This window comes from Furipterus horrens, unplaced genomic scaffold (assembly GCF_987537825.1).
Source record: "Furipterus horrens unplaced genomic scaffold, mFurHor1.1.pri manual_scaffold_5, whole genome shotgun sequence".
NCBI lineage: Eukaryota > Metazoa > Chordata > Mammalia > Chiroptera > Furipteridae > Furipterus > Furipterus horrens.
This window is the reverse complement of record NW_028327175.1, coordinates 128,645,491-128,672,955: the sequence shown is the minus strand read 5'-3', so window position 1 is coordinate 128,672,955 and position 27,465 is coordinate 128,645,491. Positions and strand designations below refer to the sequence as shown.

Genomic DNA, 27,465 nt, shown 5'->3' with positions numbered 1-27,465 from the left:
TTGACTAACAGGCTTATGCTTCTCTGATGCTCTTCTCTTAAACCAACTCGCTGCAAGGTTAGGAAAGAAGCGGAGGTTTGGGTATTATTTAATGATACAACAGTTTGCATTATTGAGCACTTACTATATACAGGTCTGTTGCTTTATATAGACGACATCTGTTAATCCTCCCAGCCATTCTTCTAACCATTTAGCAGATGAAGAAACAGGCTTAGCCAGGCTTGGGAATATACCTGAAGTCAGAGTCAACAGTATACTTTGAGCTCACAGACCCATACTCCTAAGCTCTCTGCTTTAATTCCTACATATTTCTGTCTCCCTTTGTTAAATCCATTGAAACAGACATTTGAATGGTTTGTTAAGTAATAAATCTGGTAATGTCATGGGTTCCATCATATGTGTGGGATGAGAGAAAGGCATAAGTGATCCTCTTCTGAACTACTAGAAAAATTATGCACACATTCCTACCTTTTAGAACATTCTTTTGTCAATTATAACATTTTCAGGGCAACAAATCATCAAATAACACAACTAACCAGAATTCCAGATTTCTTTTTCAGGTTAAATATTATGTCCCAGGACATAGCATAATTTTTAAAGTCAAGTACTTTGCATGATTTTTTTGTTCAAGTAACTGCTAGGGCCAAATATTACAAATAATACAGAGGACAGAACCAATAAAAGTAATGCATGTCCTTATTACATAGGAAAAGAAATTAACACTGTCATGAAAGTTCTCAGTTTAGTGCCTTATCAAATCAGACACTGAATAATTTCTGGATGCAGAACAGGATCATCTCCACTATGCTGCCAGGGAGAAGGGACAGTTCATCTCTCTCTTAGATTCTCTTGCAAACTGTGAGAACTCTGGAATTTCATTGGTTGACAGAAGAAAAAAGCATGTCTGCAAAGCTGTTTTACTAAAACAAATAGAGAAAGGGCTGAATAGATTTTACTGAGTAACAGTGAGATAAGAGCATATACCACTCACCCTGCTGACTTCAGTGAAGGCCAGAGATCATCTTGGGGTTTTTGTTCTTGTTTGTTTGTTTTTTAAGGGAGAGGGGAAGGGAGGGAGAAAGAGAGGGAAAGAAACATCAGTGTGTGGCTGCCTTCTGCGCACCTGCCAGCCTGCAACCCAGGCATGTGCCCTGACAGGGAATTGAACTGGCGACCCCTTGGTTTGCAGGCTGGCACTCAACCCACCAAGCCACACCAGCCAGGGCCCACCTTCCTACACTGACTTTTAGACATCATCTTTCAAAGTATCCTGTTCGCAGAATGACTCCCTTAGCAGGCAGTGAGCTCCCTGTCCCTGGAAACATGCAAGCTGAGGCCCACAAGATTTTCTGCATTGGGTAGGAGGCTGCATTTAATTAGCTCTAAAATTCTTCTGAGAGTTTGGATTTTCCGGTCCTATCTAGTCACTTAATGGGTGTAACATAATACTGATTTCTCTTTTTCAAGGACTTCATGTTACCATTATTTGAAGGAGATGATTTAAGAAGATTAGCCCAGGAGATCACCAAGGCCAGAAGCTTCCTCTGACAGGCCCAGTCATTCAGGTATGCCCTTCAAGCAGCCCCTCCCACCTGCCATGTGGTGCCTGTCCTACTGCCCTGGTCACGGCACCCTTGTTCCAAGAGTTCCTTCTGCTATGCTTTTCTCCCCCGGGCCCAGAAACCTGAGCACTGAGGGGACCATCTTCCTTCATTCCTGTCCACTAGGTCTCAGTTACAGAAGAAAAACAATACATAACAAAAGGTCATTCTTTTTAGAGAAGTCATCTCAGGTAAGAGGATGGACTCCCCACCTTTTGAGTGCCCACTAAGGGCAATGAAGCATGCTCTGTTTTGTGGACAGTAGTAACTATAGGAAGGGATCAAAAATAATGTTTCCTCTAAACAGAAAGGTCATTCTACAAAGACCCACCCACTAAGCACATATTGACCCTGAAGGTGAGGTGCCCTGGCAAACTGTGGCCCATACCTCAGGAAACACCGTTCCAGCACAAGGGTTCCCTGGAAGCTGAGAGAGGAAAGGCTCTGCCATCCCAGGATCTACCCTAATGTTCCTGCCCTGTCCCCCAACATGCCCTACACTCCAGTCACAAAATTGTCACTCGCTGAGAAGCCCTGCAGCAAGCTTCTTACCTAGAATGTCCTTCTTGCCATCCTCTGACTGGTGACTCCTGTTCATCCACCAAGGCACAGCTCAAATGGCATTGGCTCTACTCCGAAGATGTCCCTGTGACCCATCAAGAGCTGGAAGCCTCCAGCCTTCCTCCCATAGTATCCTGATCAAACATCCATCTTTGTAGAGATGACATCACTTCACGGCACTTTGCACTCCATGCCATGCTTCCTTGCTCCCTTTGTCAACTCTTCTCTTTGACCATGAGTTCTCTCAGCAAGAGGCTGGTGCCCTAACCATCTCTTGGTACCCAGAACCTGCCACGTGGTAGACATGTAGTAAACATTGAGCATGCAGCTAAGCTGTGGGAGCCCAGCTCTGGAAACCAGAGGCCAGATTTTGGTCCCCTCACTCTGTGCTTCCCATCACCCTGGTCCAGGGGTATATGCAGATTCACCTCAGCCCATCCTGGAGGAAGAAGAAACATGGAGCCTCATTGCCAGCCCCCCTCCCCCATCTCAACCAAACTGAATGAGTCAGTTCTGAATCCCAGTCCAGAGAGAGTCTCCTATTTAAGCATGTGAGAATTAGGCAGGGTCTGCTGGCCCAGTCCTACCATGTACATATGAAATGAATGTATCACATATTATGTAATCTGGGGTCATTTTCTAAGACAGGAAAAATTGCTTTTTATAATAGGATCAAAGTTACTTTTAAACTGAAGTGATCATTGGTACATGTGTGTATAAAATTTTGGTGAGATAAAGCTTTATTAAAAGACTTATTCAGAATATATGAAGAACTCCAAATCAATAAGAAAAAGATGAACATCTCAGTTTTTTTTTTTAAATGGATAAAAGACTCAAACAGATACAAATGGACAATAGGTATATGAAAAGGTGCTCAACAACCTTACTCATCAGTGAAACGCAAATTAAAACCACAATGAGATACCACTACATACCCACCAGTGTAGCTAAAAATAAAAAGACTGATAATATCAAGATACAGGGCAATTGGACCTCTTGTACATAGCAGGGATGGAAGGGGCATGTAAATTGGTTTTACCACTTTGGAAACTGTGCAGCAATTTCTACTAAAGTAAAAACTATGCATACTCTACACCAGCAATTCTACTCCAAGAGAAATGAGTGCATATGTATGACAAAAGACATATTGAAGAATGTTTTATAGAAACTTTATTTATAGAAGCCAAATATTGCAAACAATATAAACATTCATCCAGAGAAGGAAAACTCTGACTCCAAAAAACCTCCGCTGCCTTGCGGCATACCTCTTCAGGGGAAAGGCTAAGGGAGTAAACCCCGACAGAAAATCCGGAGCCGGAGTCCCTAAGGCGGTTTGACGTTGTAGTCAACACCGGCAACTCCTGCGGCGCACCTGAAGCCAAGCTGTATTGACTCCGTCTTTCCCTTGGATCCTTCAGCTGCGAAGAGAGGGGGGGTCTGCTGCATGGGCAACAGCAGACCCTCCATATCACCCTGCCCAGGCTCTGTAGCTTCAGCTTCACTGGAGAGGACACTCCAGCATCATCGCAAGATGTCGATTCAACACGGGAGGAGACAGATACCGTGTCACTCCCGAGTCAGACTGCACAGCCATTCTCGGCGGTGCAGATAGACTCTTAAGAAGCTACACCATCGTCTCTCGAGACGGACGGCTGCCAACATAAACATTCATCTGTGTGACATATTTGTACAATGGAATACTATACTACTTACCAGTTTTTAAAAATGAATGACAGCTGTATTCAACAAGCTGCATCAATCTTATGAACAATATTGGGCAAAAAAAAGCAAGAAAGAGTACATACTATGTAATTCCATTTTCATGAAGTCAAAAACAGGCAAAACTATTGAAGTCAGATAGTGGTTACCCAGCATGTGGGGAGGGCACAAAAGGGTCACACGGGGCATCTGGTATGCTGGAAATGTTCTCTATCTTGATCTGGGTGGTGGATACATTGATGTTTATATAAGTAAAATTTGATCAAGTTGTTCAAAAACACAGCCTTGGCTTGGCCAATCTCCATTGACAGCAGTGACCACAGTTTCTGACACAGTGGATTTGTCTGGTCACTGTCTTGGACAGCTGCCCTCTGTGTCACCTCCACACAGAAAAAATTGCTAATGGTGGCTGTATTACTTTGATAGAGCTGTCATAATAAAATATGACAAACCAAGTGACTAAAAAATATAAATGTAGTGTCTCCAGTTCCGGAGGCTGGAAGTTCAAGGTCAAGGTACTAGCAGGGCTGTGCTACCTCTGAAGTCACTGGAAAGGGTCTGTTCTGGGCCTTCTCCTAACCTCTGGTAGTTCCTTGGCTTGTGGCAGTATCCCTGCAATCTTCATGTGATGGAATCCCTGAGTGCATGTCTGTGTCCAAATTTCCCCTTATAAGGACACCACTCATACTGATTAGGGCCCTACTGTAGTATGCCCTCATCTATAGTTACATCTGTAATAGCTCTTTTTCAACTGAGGTCTCATTCTGAGGTACCTGGAGTTAAGAATTCAATGTATGAATTGGGGATAGGGCATAAGTCAACCCATAACCACTGTGTTATAAACTATGTTTCCTAGCAGGACAGCACCAGCCAGTTGGGCGAGAGAACATGAGTTCTTTGGCTCTGCTGGTGGGAGACAGGGGCTGATCTTTGTGAATGGAAGGATGGACCAGAGACATGGTTTGTGAAGTGGTGAAGCACAGGAATGGGGGTTGAATCATAACCTCTCATGTAGTGATAACAGCTGCCACCAGTTCAGCACCGACTGAGCAGCCACTGCACTCAGCATTCTGCATATACTTTGTTAGCTACAAGCCTCACAATGTCACAACTGTAAAGTATACACCAGTTCTACTTTATAGACGAGGAAACTGAGCCTTGTAGCTGCCCAAAGCCGCAGAGCCAAGATTTAAACCCTGCCCCATGCCTTGCCCACTACATTCTGAGCCTCTTTCATTTCTCTGAATCTATTTCCCTGTCTCTAAAATTGACCTGAAACAGTTATGAGGACTAAGCAAGATACCTTACCCTCTGCACATAGCACGTGCTGGCTAAGATTTAGTTTATTCTCTCCCACAGCCAGTTGTGCCCACTGGGTATTCCTGTGGGTGAAGCCTTTCCAGTGGCCTTCTTCAGACCAAAGTAACCAGCCCTTGTGCTGAACTGGCCTTGGGTGCACAGCTCTCTCAGCGCTGTCAGAGTGGCTGTGCCAGTTGCTGGGCACATGCCTGTCCCTCTCTCAGCTTACTGCCACTTACAAATAAGTTTTCCAGGGATGGTGTGATCCATCTGGGTCCTTCTGCAAGGGAAAGAAAGGCGTGCGCTGAAGAAGTATTCCTTAAGCATGAAATGAAGGCAGTGGAGAATGGGTGAACCCAGAGATGGATGAAAGAATGAAAGAAAGGAAGAGTAGGCAGTGGGTGGGAGGAAGACATATGAAGTGAATTATAGATGGACAGTTCGATGGATAGGTGGAAAGACAGACGTATAGACGAAAGAATGGATGGGCAAAAATTTGTTTAGTGGGGGGAGGACGGTTGAATAGACAGAGATGGACGAAACAATGAGTGGGATGATGGATAGCTGAGGAGTGAGGACAGGTTGCACAATCCCTTTCACCCGTCAACCGGCTTCAGTTTCCCCTCCGTAAGAGCATGAGGGTCTCCGATATACAGAGCCAGCAGGGAAGAGACACTGGGCAGTCCGGGAGCCCGGCCCCGCCCCCAAACCTCCCAACCACCCCCTGCTCCCGCCCAGCTCAGAGGAGGCGGAGGCCCTGGAGCGCCAGGCTCGTCTGGCGGGAGGTCCTTGGAGGTTGCAGCGCGCTAGCCCTAGCGCCAGGAGCACAAGCGCTGGGAGCAGAGCTAGGGGAGCACAAGCGCTGGGAGCGGAGCTAGGTGAGCGCTGTTTGCGAGGAGCAGGCTGGGGGAGATGGAAGGGAGGATTCGCCCTGAGCTTCGGGCACCAGGCCAGTCTCGGCGTGGGGGGGGGGGGGGGGGGCACCCGCTTTAGCCGCCCGGAGAGGCCAATGGACGCGGGGTCGATCCCAACCCCCTTTCACCAAACCCTATTTTAGAGTCACATCAAAGTTTGCAAATGTTCTCTGAGCCTCAGTTTCCATCTCTACATGCTGAGAACAGTAATCTCTACTCCCCAGAACTAAATGCATCAGTGGCCGCCATCAGTGGCTGTAGCACCCGCTCCCAGACGCAGCCCTGAAGGGCTTCCCACTCTCCGAAGCTGTTAGTGAAGGTTGGCTTGGTGCCTGGTGCAGTTCTAGGTGCTGGGGACACCACCCAACAGGGCCCTTCCAGACTGTGCGTCCAGTGGTTTGTCCAGGGCATTGCCATCTCCGTCTCATGACCTCCGTGTGAGGTTAATGGAGCGGCCAGGGTTATTTGGGTCCGTTTACATCTGTGGATACTGAGGTACTGTTAGCTTTTAAGCATCTTGTCCAAGGGCACACTCAGAAAAATGTACCCAAGGCAGTGTCCAGCCTTGGTCACTAAAATCATCCCATAGGATAGAAAGACTGCTCTGGTCCAACCCGCAGAACTTCTCTAGGACAGAGTCCCCAGGATCGGGGTAGAGGTGGACCCTATGCTGGGGCTGCATCCTCTCTCCTCCCTTTGGAGGAATCAGACTCATCCTCTGTGATGACTCAGATTTGGGGCTGTCTTCCCCTTGTTAAACCCATGAGTGCCAGGGCTTGTACAGGGCATGACTTTATTCCTCACTCAAAGCTTTGGAGAACAGGGCAGTGACAGAGGAAATGAAAAGATCAGACCCTACAGCTGTCAGGGTCCCTGCCCCATTGCCACCAACCACCAACAACAACCGTGGGGCTCCTCATTCATTCACCCAGTCACACCTGTTCTTTTTACAGCCACTATAGCCACTGGGGCAGAGACTTACCTATCTCTGTATCCACTGGGCCTGGCACATAGTGGGCCTACAGAACATGGTTCCTGCTGTTATTAATGATGATGATGGTTTCTGGCCCCTTGGTCCAGCCTCATCCTCAGGTGCAGCAGAAGGTGGGGAAGGGTGGGATGATGATGGTGACACGGATTGACAACCTAGCTTCCTTTAAGTCTAGAGTGAGGACAGGCTCCTCAAGTGCTGGCCCCTGAGGTCCATAGACCTAACCCTGAAGCCTGTGGTGGGCCTGGGAAGACCTTGTAGTGCTAGCTACCTGTACTGCTAGAGGACCTGGGAGAGCCAGAGGCAACAGTTGTCAGAATAGGGGTTGGTGCAGCATTTGGAAGCATGTGTAAGTTTCCAGGGCACAGAGCCCTTTTGGATCCCATATAGATTCCCCCTCTTCCTCCTCTTCCTCCTCTTGCTCCTCCAGGAAGCCCTCTATAGCTCCTCAGAAAGCAGTCACCCCCCAATCTGGTGAGGTTTGATGTTATTTGATCTGTCTTCCTCTGGTACTACATGAGAACTGGGATTTTTAAAAATAGAGTTACCATTCTTTTTTTTTTTTTAAGATTTTTTAAATTTATTTTTAGAGAGAGGGATAGGGAGGGAGAGAGAGAAACATCAATGTGTGGTTGCTTCTTGCATGCCCCCACCTGGGGACCTGGCCCACAACCCAGGCATGTGCCCTGGCTAGGAATGGAACCGGGAACCCTTGTCAACCCTTTGGTTTGCAGGCCAGCACTCAATCCACTGAGCCACTCCAGCCAGGGCAGAACTGGGATTTTAAGGAACTGGTAGAGAAGTCACAAATACTTGGTGTAAATCTCAGCCATGCAGGATGATTTTGGGCCTCATTATCCCCAGATGTAAAATCCAAGACCTGACTGCCTTGTCTCTGACTCTCTGAGTAAGGTAACTTGGAAGTTCTCAAGATCCTGAAAGGGACAGGTTCATTGAAAACCCAGGAGTTCCCCTTAACCCCTAGAGGTCTGATCATCCATGTGACTTGAACAACTCTAGAACATACCTTCTTCTATTTTCCCTACAGGTGGACAGATCCTGGGTCCACATGGCTCAGTAGAGAATGAAGCCCAACCCTACAAGCTCCTCCCCAGAGGCTTGCAAAGCTACAGGCCAGAGGGAGAAGAGCTGCCCTGTCTGCCAGGCTTGCGGAGGGGTCTCAGACCCAGGACCTGAGTCAGGGCCTGGGCCGAGGCCTGCGGTAGTTTCAGGTCCTGGACCTGAGCCTGGTGCTATGTCTGGACCCGGGCCAGGGCCTGGTGCTGCTCTGGGATCCGGGACAGGGCCTGCTGCTGCTCCGGGACCCAGGCCGGGACCCAGGCCAGGACCCAGTGCTGCTCCGGGACCCAGGTCGGGACCCGGGCCAGGACTCAGTGCTACTCCGGGACCTGGGCCGGGACCCGGGCCAGGACCTGGTGCTGCTCAGGGGCCCAGTGCTGCTTCGGGACCCAGGCCGGGACCCGGGCCAGGACCCAGTGCTGCTCCGGGACCTGGGCCAGGACCTGGGCCAGGACCCGGTGCTGCTCAGGGGCCTAGTGCTGCTTCGGGACCCGGCCTGGAGCCCGGTGCTGCTTCAGGGCCTGGGCCTGGACCTACTGCTTCTTCAGGTCTGGGCCCTGGGCAAGGAGCTGCATCATTACCTGGATCAGGGGTAGGGTCTGGGCTCAGACGTGGGTCTGGAACTGGTTCCAAGTCCAGTGAGCCAATGACAGCCCCACCACCAGCTCCGCAGCAGAAGACTCAAGCCATACCTGTGCAGACCCGTAAGCAGAAGGTTCTGGTAACTGGAGGAGGAGGCTACCTGGGCTTTAGCCTGGGTTCCAGCCTGGCCAAGAGTGGTACTTCTGTCATCCTGCTTGACCTCCGCAGACCCCAGTGGGAGCTGTCCCCAGGGACTGAGTTCATCCAGGTGCAGTGATGAGGGTCTTGGGAGACTGCTTGGGCACCCGGCTGGTGGTGGGGTGGTGGAGGTCCAGAGACAGTATCTGGTATGAAACCAGTGGCATAGTGTTGAAAAAGAGCACAGGCTGTTTAAGCTCCAGCTCCAACCCTGGCAATTCCCAGCTGGACAGCCATGGCCACAAGGCTCCACATCTTCTGAGCCTCATGTCATCATCCATAGAAAGGGGACACTACAATATCTGCCTCACAAGGGTCTCATGGGGGCTTGATGAGAGAGTGCATGGGAAATACTGATCACAGCTCCTGTGACCCAGCTTGATAAGTGGGGCTGAGGATGGTGATGGTAACCTGTAGAATCATATAAATCCTGCCCCACAGCCTTCTTGGCCCTACAGGTGCTCGGCCTGGGTGGGGTCAGAGGGCCAGGACTGGGACCTGGCAAGGTGCACAATTGGTATTTCTGCCTTGGACTCAAACCTCCTACCCCATCTCTTCCTTCTCTGTTTCAGGCTGATGTCCGAGATGAGGAAGCCCTGCTCCATGCCTTCAAAGGAGTGGACTGTGTCTTCCATGTGGCCTCCCATGGAATGTCTGGTGCTGAAAAGGTGAGCACCTCACATGCAGTACCTGGAGTGAACAGACAGGTCAGATCCTGGCTCTGCCTACCCTACCCCTTGGGCCTGTGTGTTCATTAATGCTCTTCACCTACCCAAGGAAGGGTTTAGGCTACATCCAGCCTGCATTTTGCATCGTGGGACCAAATGCCAGTTCTGCCACTTCTAGCTGTGTTACCTAGAGCAAGTTAACATAACCTCTGTGAGCTTCCCTTTCTTCATCTGTAAAGTGAGGATGTTACTGGTACTTACATCAACAGTATCTATCAAAATCTACTCATACTCTGACTCAGAAATTATATTTATTTGCATATTTGCAACACTGTTTTTGATAACAAAACAAGGAAATAATAAAAAATGCCCATTAGTGGGGACTATTTATATAAATTGTGATATGTCCACCCAATGAAGTTAAAAAGAATGAGATAACTCAATATGTGCTGATACTGAACAATTTCCAAGTAGTAGAAACAGTGTTTGATATCCTGTTTGTTTAATAAAAAAAAAAGCTATAGTTAATATTTATATATTTACACATCCATATGTGGTAATATTAGTAAGTGTAGATTATCCTTAGAAATATACAAGACTGGAAACGTGGTTGCCTCTGAGGAGGGCAAGGGAAGATGGAATCAGGAGTGGGAGGGAACTTAGTTTCCTTTTCACGGTAAACCCTTTTAACTGTTTGAATGATTTTTAACCTTGTGATTGAATTACCTGTTAAACAAAGACAACTGCAGCAAGAATATAGTTTAAAAGTCAATGTAGAACCCACCTCCTAGTGTGGTTGTAAGGATTAGGTGACATGTAAAGCTTCGCCCTGTCCCTGGCACACAAGCTGGTGTCACTGAAAACCAGCTGTTCCTATACAGTATTTCACACTCTGGCTCCCTTGCTAGGGCGTAAACAGTGTCACTGTGTCCATTGTACAGATAAGGAAACACACTTCTGGGGCAAGGAAACAATCCAACACATTTTGAGTCCCCTTTCTGTGCTAAGCACTGTACCAGCTCCTCCTGACCACAAGAAGAGGTCTGCCCTGATTTTACAGAGGAAGAAACTGAGGGCCAAAGGAGGACAGAGCCTCCTTGATTGCCCAGGGAGATGGTGGCAGGGCTGGGCCTGGAGCCCGGGGCTCTGCTCTGCTCTTGGACCTCTTGAGAGCCCTGGCTCTGAGCTGGACATTCTGCAGTCCCTGCCCTCACAGCCTCAGTGACAAGTCGGGAGGCAACACTGTGATTTTCCCACCTTGTTTTTTAGCTTCAAAAAGAGTAGATTGAATCTATAAATGTCTGCCCTCACAGCCTCAGTGACAAGGCGGGAGGCAGCTCTGTGATTTTTCCCACCTTATCTTTTTTTTAGCTTCAAAAAGAACAGATTGAATCTATAAATGTCGGTGGCACCAAACTGGTGATTGATGGTAGGCACTTGGAGCCGAGTGTGGCCTGCCATGTGTTTGCTGCTTCTCTCCCTCCTGCCACAGGCCCACCTCTGCCCACCCCAGCGGAGGGCCTGTGGGAAGCACGTCCTTCCTGTGCTGCAGACTTGCCCAGACTCCTGCATGGGGTGGGTTACCGTGGCCTCACATGTCTGGGGACACGGGAAGCAGAGTTTGCACTCAGGGCCTAGGGAGTAAGTAAAGTCACTAAAGTACCAAAATAGAAGATCCCCATCTGGATTCTCTGGGCACGTCCTGCATCTCTCTTTATTCTGTTTTTAGAGTGTTTTTTTTTTTTCTGTGTCCCCATTGAGTGAGACTTTCTTATGACCTGTCCCTAGCAAGGTAGTTCAGGAACCACAGCCACACTGAGAAGGAGGAGTGAGCTGGGATGGCATCTAGGGGGCCACAAACCAGGGACTAGACCCTCATCCCAGTTAAGCTAAGGACATCCTTCCGTCCTGAGCAGCTGTACATTCAGGGAGGGCTCCAGGGGTTAGCACCGCCTCAGGGGCACATATTGTCCATGTGTGTGAGTGTGATTTTGTGCATCTGTCGTCATAGTTTGTGTCCGCCAGAGGGTTCCAAGGCTTGTCTACACCAGCACCGTCAATGTCGCTTTCGGCGGGAAGCCCATAGAACAGGGTGATGAGGACTCTGTGCCATATTTCCCTCTGGAGAAGGTACCCGGCTTCCAGGAGAAGTGGGCCTGGGACCACAGCCCATGGGGAAGGGGTGGGTAGATCCAGAGTCATTCCACAACATAGGGTGAGTCCTAGGAAGAAGGGGTCACAACACCGTGTGACACGAGCCCACTTCTATTTTAGCTGGGCATTCTAACAGGAACTTTGAAATGAGACCGACCTGGTCTTGAGCCAGGAAGGACACTTGCTCCTTGTCTGACCCTGAGCAAGTCACTTTACTCTGACCCTCTATTTTCTTCTTCTTGGCATGATATGCACCCTGTGAGGCTGTGGAGAGTGGGAAGTGAGATGATGTATGCAAAAGTACCATGTGAACCCTAAAGGGCTACATGTGGCACATTCAGAATCAGTGTCCCAGAGCAGGCATGTGGGGCTGGCAGGAGCCTCCTTGAGTCAAGGAGCCCTTGGTTGTGTTATTACCCTGAACTCAGCTCCTTTCCCCTGAACTGCTCCTATGGCTTCCCCCCAGAGGGAAAAGTGTGGCTCAGGGCTTGGCCATTTCCCACTGAGAGTCCCCAGAATCCAACCCTTGTGTGGTCTGAAGCCAAGGTCAGCCCTGGGGCTGGGCTAGGCCTGGCCAGGCTGTGCAGACCTTGCCAGCAATGTCGGTGTCCCCTGTGGGGGCTCTGTTCTCCCTGTCCTCTGACAGCACATGGACCACTACTCCCGAACCAAAGCCATCGCTGACCAGTTGACCCTCATGGCCAATGGAACACCTCTCCCAGGTAAGTATCATGGGGCTCTGCTCACAACAAATGTGTGTGCCCCCTGCTGCCTTCCCTGAAAGATATGTGTGGTTTTAGCTTATAGCTGACATGTTTCTGAGGTCCACCTTCCTTTCAAAGGACATTCCCCAGGGCCTTGGTCACTCATCATTCAACAAATCTGAGCACTTGCTACGTGCCCACCCCCCACTAGGGATAGAGCCCAGAAAAAGGCCCAGTCTCTGTCTTCACATTGTTCATGGTCTGATGGGGAAAAGACCAGATTGAAGTGGATCCAGTTTAAGGACCTCTGTAGATAAAAGAGCACACAATTATGAATATGGAATTAGATATGACACTTTGGACAGGTGGTACAAGTGAGGGGCCCTAAAGCTTAACTCTCAATAAGTCCCAGAAAAACTGGCCTTGTGCCTCACAGCATTGCCTTTTCTGGCTATAGAGAAATGATAATAGAATGTAGACAGGTAGCAATATGGCACCATGGCCATGCACGCACGAACTGACATCAGGCCTAACCAAGTTCAAATCCAAGCTCCACCACTTCTTAGCTACCTGATCTTGGCAATGTACCTATCCTCTCAGTGCCTCAGTTTCCTCATCTGTAAAGTAATGTGGATGAGGGTGAAGTCTACCTCAAGATTCTTGTATGAGGATAAAATAATGACAGAAACTATTAAAAAGTAGAATATGGACAGTCTGCATTTATCAGTTGCTTACTACATGCCAGGCCTTATTTTACATTGCTAATTTTATAGACAAAAATCTTAATAACTCTTCACAGCATCTGTAGGTCTCTTATTTTCCAAACTCAGGAACCAAAGACATTCATTATTTGCTTTCCAAAATTCAGAAACTAAAAAAAAAAAAAAAAAAAAATTCAGAAAACTCAGTTACCCTCACTACCTAAACTCAGGGGCCAATTGGATTTGGAAAGCAAAGGATGCTTGCAATTATAAACCCCTGAAATTTACAGGGAAGAAAACTGAGACTGAGAGGTTACCTGACTTAACTCACAATGACACAGAAATTAGGTAGCAGAGATGCGATTTGAACCTCTTCTCTACCCCAGGGCTTTAATATCAGAGCCTAGGGACTAACTACCATGCTACACTACAGCTGCAATTAAAATCTCTTTGAGAATGCGCTCTTTCCTCCAAAATCATTTCTATCTTACCCTGTCACCCTGGGCCTGCCAGGAAGTTCCAGCTGTGTTTTTTCAGAGGTTTGACCCTGTGCAATTGAATTCCCTTCTCTACCTAGGGCGTCCCCTACTGGAGCAGCAGCATACAAGCTAGACACCTAATCCTCTGACCAAGAATTATTTATATGAGCATCCCCAGCTTTCTATGGTCAAAAGAGACATGGATACCCTGGGCCCGGCCCCTCTGTGACGTGGCTGCCGAGTGCCCTACCAGGCACTGTCCCTGCAACCTGACCTCCTCAGGTCACCCAGAGTTTAAATTAGCTGCAGGCTCTTTACAGAAAAGCTCACCTGACACCTGCTTTCCAAGAGCTTAGCCACCATCACCCTGGGTTATTTCCAGTCTTTATTACCCAAGCAGGTCTCTGAGACTCCACCTCTAATCTGGCATGAAAGGCCCTGCCTGGTCCCTGAGGCAGAGCCCTGAGATTTGCAAACCCCCAGCTCAGTGTGAACCTGGCTGTGTCCTCCTGCCTCTGGGTACAAATTACCACAGTCTTGGTGGCTTAAAGCAACTAATTTCTGCTCTCACAGTTATCAGAGGTCACAGCCAAATGTCTGAAATCAAAATATCATTTGGACTGCACTCCATCCAGGCTCTTGGGTAGAATGCTTCCTTGTCTCTTCCATTTGTTCCTTGATGTGTGGGTGCATCACTCTAGTCTCTGCCTCTGTCTTCACATGGCCTTCCCTTCTCCATCTGTCTTTTCTCTCTGAGTCTCTTATAAAGACACTTGACATTGAATTCAGGGTCTACGTAGATAATCCAGGATAATCTCATTTTGACATCCTTAGTTACATGTACAAAGATCCTTTTTCCAGAAAGGGCCTGTCCTCAGATTCTGGGACGTGAACAGATCTTTCTGGGCCACCACTCAATCTACTACACTGGACCTCACTGTCAAGTGAGGGTATTGGATGGAGAAGCAGACAAGGTGTTTGGCTGTGACCTGGAAACATTGGCTCTGGCTAATTTATGGGGAAAAGGGAACTTCCACTGGAAAGATGTGGGACAGCTTCTGGAAAATATATTTCCAGAAAAATGACTGCCAGGTCTTAGAAGGAACAGCGATGGGGCAGCTCAGGGGACCTGGGTGGCAGGAGTGGATGAACAGTCTTTTGGGTAAACCTACTCCTAGGATTTTAGGTCCCAATATCAGTGATGCTAGAGTCACATTCCTGGGTGAGAACGTGTCATTGGCCCAGCTTGGGTCCCATGGCTACCAGCTCAGGGGACAGTGACACATTTAGACTGACAGTCCTCCTAGACCTCATGTAGAGGGGGTGGGGGTCCCCAAAAGAAAATGGGCTTCTGGTCCTAGAATATGGTCTACACTGGGCTTTCCAAACTGGGGATGCAGCTGGTTGGGGTTCCCCAGGTAGAACATCATCCAGAAGACTCCATCTCAATTAGGAGTTGGAGTTGACAGTCAAATAATTACAAATAACTAATTTTTAAAAATGTAAATTTTAAACACAAATGGAGTGTGGGAGTGCACTGAAAATTCTTTAGGCTTTCTTAAGACTTGAAAGAAATAGCCCTTGCTGGATAGTTCAGTCGATTAGAGCGTTGACTCATTACATCAATGTTGCAGGTTTGATCCCCAGGCAGAGCATATACCAGAAGCAACCAATGAGTATATTAAATACGGAGAACAACAAATTGATGTTTCTCTCCCTCTCTCTAAAATCAATCAATAAAAATATTGTGGCAGCCCTTCAGACTAAACTCCCAGGCTTTCCCACGGGAGAGAGACACGTTCACCACCCCTCCAAGTGGGGGCTCCCTGGCAGAGAATTTGGGAAGCCCTGGACCAAACTCTGTCTTGCTCTGGGGAACCCTGTAGCACAGGGCAGCATGAGAGTTAGTGGGGGCAGGTGTTTGTGCCAACGGCTCTAGTCTTGTCCTTTCTTTATGTCATATCACAGAGAGGCAGGGGTATTAGTGGAAAGAGGCTGGGCCTTGGTCCTCCATCTCAGCTCCATGAGGCTGAGCTGTGTGCCCTTAGGCAAATCACATCCCTCCCCTGAGCCTGGACTCAGGGGGTTGCCTTTAGGGAGAAAAATTTCAGCTTACCAGAGCACCAGGCACATAATAGGGGCTCCCTGAGAGTCATCATAGTCTTTATTTAACTGATGATCAGAAAAAGGAAAAAACTGCAGCTCTTGGCATGAGGGAGTATGGGTCCGTGTACATCTGTAATGGGCACAGTAGGGAGTCAAAGGAAATCACATCTCTCAAAGGCCATGCACATACCTACTCTAGGTCTTATCTGTTACTGGCCTGTGAACGTCATGAGGGCAGGAACCATTCTTGGTCATCTTTAGATTCCCCACAGCATCCATGCCAATGCCCAGTGCAGAGGGCAGGGGAAGAGGGGGAAATCTCTGAATAGTGTTTGTTGAATGACTAATTAACTAAGAGAACAGTTAATTGAATGAAGAAACTCCAAGGGCCTGTCTTCCCTGCTAACCTGTCCAGGTAAGGACCAGGAGATGTGGAAAGTCATTCTTTCCATCTCCCTGCTGGTCTATCCCTCCCCCGTCTGCCCTCCCCTGTGTCCTAGGAGGAGGCACTCTGCGGACATGTGTGCTCCGGCCCCCGGGGATCTACGGCCCTGAAGAGCAGAGGCACTTGCCCCGTGTGGCGGTATGTCTTTCAGCCTTGGGTCTGAGACACAAGAGGAGCCTGGTTCATTCTCGTGTATAGGGTCCTCCCAACCCATGGTCATTGCGTCAGTCTTGGGACAGTGTCCCTAGCCTGGGTCCCTTAGTTCTTGGAGGTACCCAGGCCCCATCAGGCCCACCAAGAACAACTCTCAGTGTTTGCCAGCCATGGCTGGGCAGACACAGAGCTATGGCTCCAAAGAGACAGAAGGGAGCCTGTTGTCCCCATTCAGACATGGGCTCCATGGGAACAGATGGCTCATCTCATGCCACCAGCACAAGGGTCTTCATGCAAAAAACCCCTCTCCAGAGAAAGCTGGGTACAAGTGGGGCTTTGGCAGGCCTTGTCCTCAGATTTCTCACTGCCTGGTCAGGGAGACAGATTCCATGGTCACAGATTCAGTGTGGTAAGGGCTGTTTAGAGGGAAGAACAAGACGATGGGAGTACATTAGAGAGGGGAAGTCCAGGAGGACTTCCTGGAAGAAGTGATGCCTGACCTGTTTGGAAAGAGAAGCAGGAACTAACCAAGGAAATGAGGTGGTAGAGAGAAGGTGGTCCCTGCAGAGGAGAAAGCTTGGGCACAAATCTGGATATGAGAAAGATTAGTGCTCTAGGTTTGGGAACAGATCAGTGAACAAAACAGGCCACAGTTCCTTCTCTTGTGGGGCTTATGTTCTCACACAAGGTGATATGTAATAAACATTGTAAGTGACAAGGAATATTCAAGTGTACCAGGTACTATGGAGAAAAATGAAAGATGTTAAAGGATGAGGAAACTGGGAGGGCCGGCAGTCAAGAGTGTCATCAAGCAGGGACATTGAGCATCAATTTAAATGGGTGAGAGTACATCACACAGCAATCTGGAGGAAGGGCTCTCCAAGCAGAGGGAACAGCGAGTGCAAAGCCCTGAGGTGGGAACCTGCCAGCATGTTCCCGGGAGGAGGCTGGGCTGGAGCCTGAAAAGCAAAGGGGGTTTGTAGTCAGAGAGCTGGGGCCAGATCAGAAGGGCCATTGTCAGAACAGGCCTTCAGCCTGGCGAAATGGGAACCCCAGAAGGTTCTGATCAGGGAAGACGCGTACTCTGACTTAGGGTTTAAAAGGATCCCCTGGCCTTGTGGATACCAGCAGCAGGGGGATTCATTTAGGAGGCTTTTTGGGGATCCAGGTGAGAGAAGAGGATGGCAGGCAGGGTGATGAGAAGCAGTCGATTCTGGACAGATTGTAACTGTTGAGCCAGCTGGACTTGCAGGTGAGCTGGATAGGGATGTGAGAGAAGGGAGAGCAAGGTGGCCGAGGGCTTCAGCCTGTGCCTGGAGTGCTGTCAGTTGAGATGGGAGAGAGGAGCAAGTCGACAGAGAGCAAAGATCAGATGCTGGCTCCAGGACCGGCCAAGTTTGCATTGACTGCTGGACAACCAGACTCCTGGTACATGGGGTCGATGCTGAGGGCTCTGGTCTAGAGCTACAAATTTAAGACCAGCCAACAAAGAGAAGAAATTTAAAGCCACCCAGGCTTGGGTCTGTGTTCACTGTTCCTCTCCCTGCACCAACCCCCCAACCCCCATCCAGAGCCACATCAAGAAGAGACTGTTCATGTTCCGATTTGGGGACCGCAGGACAAGAATGAACTGGGTGCATGTACACAATCTGGTGCAGGCACATGTGCTAGCAGCTGAGGCCCTCACCGCGGCCAAGGGCTACGTGGCCGTGAGTCTCCTGCAATGCTCCCCACTCTTCCTCCCCCCACCACAGGCTACAGGCGGGTGCCCATCCCTAAGGGATTCCTGGCTCACATACATTTCTCCCCAACCCAAGATAGCTGGTGGGACTGTTGGCCCAGGGGTGCTTGGGGTGGGAGTGCAGCAGGGGAGAGAGTCTTTATAGAGCATCTTTAGTTTTTAGCAGTGACCCTGTGAGGTAGGTGTTGTTGATCCCAAATGATGGTCACCAAATGCTAAGCATTTAATATCCACTGTCACCTTTAATCTTTATAATATATTGCCCAAGAGATTCCATTCCTATCCGTCCATTTCCCAGATGAAGAAACTAAGGTACAAAAAGGTTAAATGACTCCATCGGGGTCATACCGCTAGTCAGTTCCAGAATTGAAAGGAAATTGCCCAGGTCTGTCCAGGGCTGAGGACTGGCCTTGACTCCTCAGTGGCTGCTTAGGAGAACTCGGGGGTTGGGCAGCTGTTGGGAGCCATCTGACAGGTAGAGTCAGGTGGTGAGCAGGTACCTGACTGTTCCCCTTTCCTGGCATCCCCCCAACCCAGAGCGGGCAGGCATACTACATCAACGACGGGGAGAGCGTCAACCTCTTTGAGTGGATGGCCCCACTGGTAGGTGCCCAGATGCCCCACCCCCACCTTGAGTGAGAATTCAGGGATTCCCACCTCTTCTCTCCCTGTCCTCCTTTTCTACTTCTAAAAAATCAGAAGATTTCACATTCAAAATCAGTTCTGGAAACAGTGTTCCCTGGGTGACATTGGAACTGACTGGAGCTGAGTTGTGGCTGCCCCTTTGGGGGGCCTTGTGCTCCTCCAGTTCGCCATAGTCATCCCAGCCTGCTTCCTGATTTATGTCGACTGCTCACTCTATGGAATTTGGCTTGTGATCCATCATACTGTGTGGTGAGGCTCACAAAAAGGTAAGTAGGTGGCCTGAAACACGAAGGGAGGTGTTCGCTCTTGGGCCTCCTGATGGCAGCCCCTCCCAGAACCCTGGCCAACTCTCCCAGCAGCCCACAAACTCCTCCTTGGGCCTGGCCAAAGGGGCTGCAGAACCCTGTACTGAAGGATACACCCTTGAGGCATTCAGGCCCTCAAATGTCAACTTTAAACAGCTTTATTGAGCTATAACTCATATACCATATTATTCACCTACTGGAAACATACAATTCAATGGTTTTTAGTATACTCAGAGTTGTTCAACCATCTCCATAATACATCTTAGAACATTTCATCACCCTCCAAAAGAGGAACCACCCCCACAAAAAAAAAACTATCCTTTAGTGGTGACTTTTCCCCCCTAGCCCTAGGCTATTGCTAATCTACTTTCTTCTCTATAGATTAGTCTGTTCTGGGCATTTCATATAAATAGAATCATTCAATATGTGGTCTTTTGTGACTGGCTTCTTTCATTTAGCATAATGTTTTCAAGACACATTTTTGTCATAGCATGGATCATATCAGTACTCATTCTTTATTGCCAAAAATATTCCATTCTGTAGATATTGTACATTATGTTTATCTATTCATCAGTTGATAGAATTTTGGGTTTTTCTACTTTGGGGCTATTATCAATAATGCTTCTATGAACATTCATGTATAAGTTTTTGTGTGGACATATGTTTTCATTTTTCTTGGTTATATTTCCATAGAATATATAGGAGTCGAATTGCTAGGTCACATGGTATCACTGTATTTAACCTTTTGAGGAGTTCTAGACTGTTTTTCAAAGTGGCTGTACCATATTACATGCCCACCAGCAGAGTAAGTTTCTAGTTTCTCCACCTCCTTGACACCATTTTTTACTGTCTGTCTTTCTGACTCCTATGGTTTTATACAAGTGAAACTCTCAGTTTATGCTGTACCAGCCCATTTCTTCATGCATCTTCTACCACCCTCCACACATATACTAGTTTTCCCCCTTTAATAGAAATTTTAGAAAAATCAGGTTCTATGCAAATGCCTTGGAGTGTCTTTGGATGTAGGCAGATGTAAATAAAAACAAAATGAGCCCTGGTCAGGTGGCTCAGTTGGTTGGAGCATCATCCTGTGCACCAAAGGTTGTGGGTTCAATTCCCAGCCAGGGCACATACCTAGGTTGCAGGTTTGATCCCCAGTTGGGGTGCCTGCAGGAGGTAGCTGATGGATGTTTCTCTCACATTGATGTTTCTCTCTCTCTGTCTCCCTCCCTCCCTTTTTTTCACTCTAAAATCAGTGAACATGTCCTCAGGTGAGGATTTTTTTTTTTAATGACTTGAATGATCTCAAGTTAACCTCTCCCCCCATGCATTCAATTCCTACTTGAGTTTTCCTGGTCAAGGTGTGGATATCATTTTGAGACTAGCTTGGGACGGGCTGTGGGGTGGTTGAGCAAGGGTCCAGGAGGTACTTCTGTTCGCCTGGGGTAAAGGGAATATGTGGCCTTTCCACAATAGCCCCTGAAGGACTGTTTTCATCTCAGGCCATGTTTCCTTGCAGTTTGAGAAGCTGGGGTACAGCCAACCATGGATCCAGGTGCCTACTTCCTGGGTTTACCTGACAGGTAAGGAAAAGAATGTAGGTACTAAAAGACTTCCATGTGCTAGATAGACATGCCTTACAACATTTTAAACCCAGAGCCAGGACCAGGTGGAGGTGAGTGAGTCGCTGAAGGCACAAAGTTTAAGGAGACTCTCATTCTCATGGTCCAAGTGCTCCAAGCCTGATCTATACTCACCTGGCCCCAACACATCACTACACTCACCCTAGTTCTGGCCGTGTTTAAACCCTATTCCCTTTGCAAGGTGGGTAGTATTGGGTCCATTGTCAAAGTGACCCAATAGTGACCCAACTAGGCTCTGATAGGTTAGTTACCTGCCACAGTGAGAAGCAGGAGGGGTAGAACTCACACCTGGGTGGCTGACTCCGCAGCCCCGTGGCCTGTGCTGGAAGGCATTGCAAATCAGGAGGAAAGGGAGCCATGGGACTGTCCTGTCCCACAAGGTCACCCTGAAGTTAAGGCTGTTTTTAGACACATGGACATCCTGATTTGACCCTAGATTCTTTTCCTCACCCTGAAGATCAGTCTCTACTCATACCTCCAGCACCCCTCTACTGGCCTCCCTCCAGCTGGAATGCAGAGTATGTGTTAGGCATGAAGTATTCCACCCAGGAGACAGGTGGCCCTCAAGTAACAGTTGGCTGTATTCCTGAAAAATCTTGACTGGACCTATTGTGTTTTAATTGTACTGGATGCTTGCACACTTTTGTCCACCAGGGCACACAGGTGCTTCTCAAGCACAACATCACCACAGTGATTGATACTCCTTGAACCAGCCGAGAAAAGATGAGCCAGTCTTAGAGGGCTGTATAGAAACCCACATTTCCTGGGGAGCTAACTATAACTCAGAAGTTCTTAACCCTGGCTGCACATTAGAATCACCTGGGAGCTTTTACAATATAAAAATGCCTTAGCCATACCCCAGAACAATGACATCAGCATCAGCGGGAAGCAAGGGGACAGAGGAAGGAAGCATCAGCATTTTTAAAAGTAGTCCCGAGTGCAGCCCAGTGGAGAACCACTACACCAGCTTCCTTCTCTCCTACTCTAGAGAGCAGATTGAAATAGAAGTGAGGCAGACCTTACTGTGAGATAGGTTTGAATCTGCTCAGTTCATCCTTAAAATGTAATAACAACTTACTTGTGAAACATTTCTCAGCCAAACAAGGCACCCCAGCCTGTGCTGAGAACTGCTGATTTAGAGAAATCCAAGGACAGAACATTTTTGCAAAGTGAAGACTACCCCTAGCAAGGCAAATAACACCCCCAACTGATTTGTTTCTGAGGGACCCCATGGAGCTTGCCTAGAGCCAGGCATCCTGGTCATTGGCACCTCTCTTCCCACACAGCCACAGTGATGGAGTACCTGCACCTGGCCCTGAGGCCCATCTGCAGTGTCCCACCACTGCTCACCCGGAGTGAGGTAAGCCAGCTGTTGCTGGGGGAGCCCCTGTGTCCCTGGGCACCCTCACTTGCCTCCCCACTCCTTCTCCACTGCCACCACCCCTCACACCTTTGACACCATAGCTGGATGCTTGTCAGAGGTCTCAGAACCTTCCATGTGGGCTCAAATCTAGTGCTAGATCCTTCATAATCATCCAGACTCTCGGCTTCTGCTTGGGCTGTGCTCTCTTGATGAAACATGACAGCTTCAAGCCCATCCCTTATTACTGCCATTTCATCAAGCTTATCCTCCCAGCCAAACTGGAGGCTCCAAAAAGCAGGCTCCATGACATTTACTTTTTAGAACACCACCACTCACTCCCCACCATCTCTGCCAACTCTCAACACACACACACACACACACACACACACACTGCCTTGTGGTTCTAGTTTTACCATTATGCTTACTGAATAAGTATATATTAAGTACGCACTCTGTACAGAATACTGTTTTCAAATAATGATGACGTAGTTTCTATTTGCATTTACAGTTTAAAAGAGGATGTTTTATTACAGATTGTAAACTTTTTGGCTGTTTGATGTTATTTGCAAAATGCTTCCAGTCCACTCTCTCATTTGATTTTCTCTGATACCCTGGTAAGTTAGGAAGGGCAAAAAAAATTATGATTATGATCTCCTTTTCTGACAGAAACTGAGAACTAGAAAAGTCAGTGACTTGTCCAAAGTCACACCATTCTGGAATTTTTTTCACACTCCAAGCTTAGGCTAATTTAGGAAATGGAGACTGGGCCACAGAAAGAAGCATCGGCAAAGGATCCTTAGTTACCTGGGGAAGTTTCTGGGCAATGTGGCTCTGGCGCCCTCTGTTCGTCAGTCTATGGCACAGCAACCAGCTCTCTAGTTTGACTTGATAGCCTTTCATTCAACATGTACTGTGTGCCAGCCACTCTTCTGAGCAATGAAGGCAAGACATGTTAATTAAGGTGGCTGGTGACAAAAGCTGTGAAAGAATTCACAAAGAAAATGCAGAGAGCAAAGATTTATTCACTTTCCAAGGGAGGAAAGGGGCTTAAATATGGAGAGATTTACCAGCAGCAAGATGCAGGGGCTTTCGTTTTTTATTAGATTATAAAAGGGTTGGGGGGTGGGGAGATTGATGTTGTGTGGCTGCTGGGCTGTTAGCGGCATTGCAACATAGGAGGTTTCAGTTGGTTTTGCATAAGCTGAAGTTTGCTCCAATGTTATCTTTTGCCAGTGGTTGGCAGGGGCGGGCGGGAGTGGCCGTCACATTCTGTTCTTTTCCAGTTTTCCAGTCCTGGGACATAAGCTCAGAAGAGTAAAATGGCGGTCAAGGTCATAGGCCTGTTTGGCAAATGGCGCCATGATAGCAAATGGTACCAACTTTGTCCTTTCAAGACATAGTCCTTACCCCAAGGAACTCACAGCCCAGAGGGGAAGGAAGCCCAATAACCAGACAGTTCAATACTGTGATTGTTAGATTCTTGTGAGGAAGACGAGAGGAAACATGTAAACCAGTTCAAAGCCCTTGTTGGGGAGGTCCAAGCAGACGGGCTGAGTCTGGAGTGACTGCAGCAGCAAGCCACAGCAGAGTGAGGATTTTTAAGGGGGTGGGGGGTGTTGGTGGGACTTTCAAAGATCCAGATGGAGCTAATGATAGGGAAGTATGCTCTAAGAACAGGGAAGTTGCTAAAATCTTGTCAGCAGAAAGATATCTTTGTTAAACAGGGTGACCGCAGGGCACAGGCAGTTACTTGTGTCAACAGTTCCTGGGGGCAGCAGATTTATTGGGAGCTAGCAAAAATCTGACCTGAATTCCCGGAACCCAGGTCTTATGCCTAAGAGTGATTGGGGGAAGTTAGGAAGAACTTCAGGTCACACACCAGGGTCACCTAAGCCAGTTCTGAGGAAGTTAGGGAGGCTTCCCATTGGAAGTGACATCTAAGCCTGAGCTCTGAGAATACTGGGTTCCAGAACCCTGTTTATCTAGTTCATAGCTGTTGCCCCTACCCCAAAGCCTGAACTTACTAGCTGGGGCAAAAAGGGACAAGAACTGACTTCTCTCCTTGTCTCTTCACACAAGGATCTAAGACTCAGGGCTTGACCACCGGTTGCTGTTTCAGTGCCATGGGAGAATCAAGCAGCCAGTGAACCCCTTCCCAGGGTCCACAGAGGCTGGCATCCTCTTAGTTCCAGGACAGTACAGAAGAGCAGGAGCTGGAATCTGGCTCCCTATGTGAGCCTGGGCAAGTCACTTAATCTCTCTGAACTTCAATTTTCAAATAGGTTGAGATGGGAGACTCACAGTACCACCTCAGAGGATTAAAGGAGATTTAGCCCAGGTCAAGTACAGAATGTGAGTTCTGAAACTAACAGCTGCATTATTGCTCTCGAAGCTTGTGGGCTCCAGGCCACCTGGACACAGAAACTCAGCTCAAACCCTGAAGAATAATCACCGCTGCATAATTGAATTCCTCTTTTGGAGAAGCTTAGTTACTTAGCGAGGGCTGAAGTTTGCGCCCTGGGCTCCGCCTCAGTCTGGGGTGAGGACCAAGAAGCCAAGAGCGTTTCCTGGAGGCATTTTTCCAGATTATCAAGGGCCTCTCGCGCAACAGTGCTGTGCTAGGCCACGGCAGGGGAAGTGCAGAGGTGATGCTTTTGCTCTTTGGGGACTGAGTGCAGTGGTAGGGTGGGGAAATGCAGAAAAGGCATCCTGAAGGCGGAGCCTCGTAGGAAAATAGAAATAAGAGAGAGGAGGTCCTCCCTGAGCAGGGCTTCGTAGGAGCAAGACCCAGTACAACGGTCCTTTTAAATTGCCGTGGAGGTTGCTTCCCACTCCCTTTAGTCCCGCCCCTCAACTGCCAGGCTTCTCTCCGCAGGTGCACAGCGTGGCGGTGACGCACACCTTCCAAATAGCTAAGGCCCGTGCGCAGCTTGGCTACGCGCCTGACAAGTTCAACTTCGCGGACGCAGTGGAGGTATATGTGCAGTCCACGACCCGGAGGCCCCGCGGCTCCACGGCACGGATGGTCCTGCGGCTGCTGCTCGGGCTGCTGCTGCTCCTTGGCCTGCTCGGCCTGGTCCTGTGCTTCCTAGGCCTGCAGCGGTCCCTGGTCTGACCGTCTGCCCCCAGGGGGTCTGGCCACAGACCCGCCCTGCCCTCCCTCTGGGTATAGGCAAACCCCTTCCCCGTCCCTTGAACCAGGGCCAAGCCCCAGCCCACCCTCTCGGTCTTGGTCCTACTTCTCCCACCGGTCTGGCCCGGTTAGCGATGCGGTCCTAGCCTTAGGCCTGCTCCATCTAACGGGTCTTCTCCCTACCTCGTCCAGTCCTGGGTCGCCCCCAGATTCTCCTCTGCTCTGATCTCCTTTTTTCTGGACCTACGGGTGCACCCGAGCCCGCCCCTTGGTTGCTCAGCCTTTGGTTGCTTTTCCCTCTGGGTCCAGTCCCTGCCCTCCCCACTAACCCCTCGAAACCCTTCTGCTCAGCCTCCACCACACCAGGGGAGTTCCCGGGGCCTGGCCTCTGTCGTCTCTACTGGCTAGTGCAGGCTGAGGCGTTTGCAAAGTTTTTCTTGTCTGCTCTAGCCTTTCTATGGACTCTTGACCTCCTTGCTGCCCAAGCTTCTCTGGGCTTGTCCTGAGATCCTCTTGGGATCTTGGATTAGACCCATTCTATGAGCGTTGTGTTTGACCTCTCCTACCGTCGTGTTCTGGGTTTGCTCACTACGCAGGTCTATAGCTAGTGTTGGAGGAACACACGAGACTTATGCTTCTGTCCAACCCAGGCTGGCCGTTTGGGGTTTCCAGTTTACGAGTCTGGGGGTCACTCAGTGTAGTAAACAGTGACATAAAACAACAAAAACTTTTTTAAAGAATTAAACGTCTCAAAAAAGTACCAATATAATTATAATAGAATTAGAACTTAGTTGGTCATATTTTATAATTTAGTATTGTTTCTATTAGTTAATGAAGGATCAGTGGTGATCACCGCAATCTTTGATGTTTAAAACCACACACTTTCTTTACCTAGCCCTGCTTTCCACAGAAGCAGTGCCTCCCTATCATTTTGGTAATTATGGATACCAAGATCAGTGTATAAATACATCTATGTATATATCATAAAACACACATGTGGAACTGGCCTGTCAAACTATTGAATGACATACCTAAAAAATCTGTGGCGGAGGGGAGGGAAAGTGTTAATCAGAGCCAACGTGGCCATTGTGGGGGCTGGGCATCCACAGCTTATGTGTCCCTCTGCTGAACAATGAAGAAAGTTTGTGAAGCAGCTACAATGTGTATGCTCTTCTTTGCTAGGTTGAACTGTACATGTGCATTTAATTTTTAAAAGTTCAATAATAATCTTTTATGTCTGTTTAATGCTTGACAATTTGAAAGGGCTTTCACCCATATGTTTTTATTTAATTTCTAGGGTTACCCTTACAGTAGAGTCTATCATTTTGCATGTGAGGAAATTGGGGTTGTGTCTAATGTCAAAGAGGGGGTGGAGATTACAACTGCAGCTGGGGTAATTTGGAGGAGCTGCCCCAGGCCCACTGGCCTAAACAAGATACATGGTCGTTTCTTCTCTTGTGCACCTGGACCAAGTCAGGCTTGGGTAGAGCTCTGTGATCTTCCTCACTCTCAGCTCCAATTGGGACTGGAAGTTCTTGGTCTCCCTTCTTCTCAGTAAAATGCTTGCATGTAAACTATCCTGCTCTCACCTTCTTCTCTCTACCAACCCTGAGAAATATGTTCTTAGGACAGGGAAAACAGGCTTTTCCTGTTCACATAGCCTTCTAAATTTTTCATCTACTGGCAAAACTCAGGTTTTGAAACCCAAAAGCAAAATCATTTCTTTGTTTTCTGGGGTCTCTCTAAATAACCTCTTCTCCTGATACTCAGAAGGTCTAATATCTAAAGCATGGATTATTATACCAAGAAAGCTTCCTTCCTCTCAAGTGTCTTTACCCAGCAGAAAAGGAGGAAACAGCTCCACCCAACAAACTGAGTCCCCACGAGCATTTTAGAGGCTGCCTAGATAGCTAGCCTTCTATGAGGTTCTAAGAGGGCAAGTAGGAGGTCCAAGCTTACTTGTAGACATTAAGCAGAAACATGAGTACAGAAAACAGAGTTGTCACCATGGACAGCCCAAGGTGACATAATAAATCACTATGTGTGCTGAAGCTCTTTCTCTATTGTTTTAACATCCTCCAGTTCCATCCCTTGACTCCCCATTCCCCTTCGCACTACTGCTATCACTCCACCACTTCCCAAAACCAAATTTTGTGATCAGCTGTCTACACTTGTGTTTTTATTTCTTCTCTTAAACCCATTCCATAATGGTTTTAATCAAGGTCATCGATGACCTTGTCCATAAATCATTCATCTAATGGATATTTTTCAGTCTATATT

The 27,465-nt window shown here is 48.3% G+C and overlaps 2 protein-coding genes across 2 annotated transcripts in view; both read left to right on the top strand.

Moving 5' to 3' along the window:
* VWA3A (von Willebrand factor A domain containing 3A) overlaps window positions 1-1,787 on the top strand; it is a 41,876-nt gene extending 40,089 nt beyond the window's left edge. Inside the window, 2 exon segments of the mRNA XM_090277779.1 lie at window positions 1,468-1,565; window positions 1,728-1,787. Of these exon segments, the coding sequence (XP_090133905.1) occupies window positions 1,468-1,565; window positions 1,728-1,758 (129 nt within the window). The 3' untranslated portion in view covers window positions 1,759-1,787.
* A 4,154-nt stretch (window positions 1,788-5,941) lies between these two features.
* SDR42E2 (short chain dehydrogenase/reductase family 42E, member 2) lies at window positions 5,942-26,883 on the top strand. Its single transcript, XM_090277780.1, has 12 exons — window positions 5,942-6,058; window positions 8,134-9,015; window positions 9,518-9,613; window positions 10,985-11,042; window positions 11,625-11,743; window positions 12,414-12,489; window positions 16,258-16,340; window positions 17,927-18,064; window positions 18,634-18,699; window positions 20,566-20,629; window positions 21,976-22,049; window positions 24,928-26,883. The coding sequence occupies exons 2-12, from the start codon at window positions 8,170-8,172 to the stop codon at window positions 25,165-25,167; spliced, it is 1,860 nt and encodes a 619-aa protein (XP_090133906.1). The 5' UTR covers window positions 5,942-6,058; window positions 8,134-8,169; the 3' UTR covers window positions 25,168-26,883.
* Window positions 26,884-27,465: the final 582 nt, after the last annotated feature.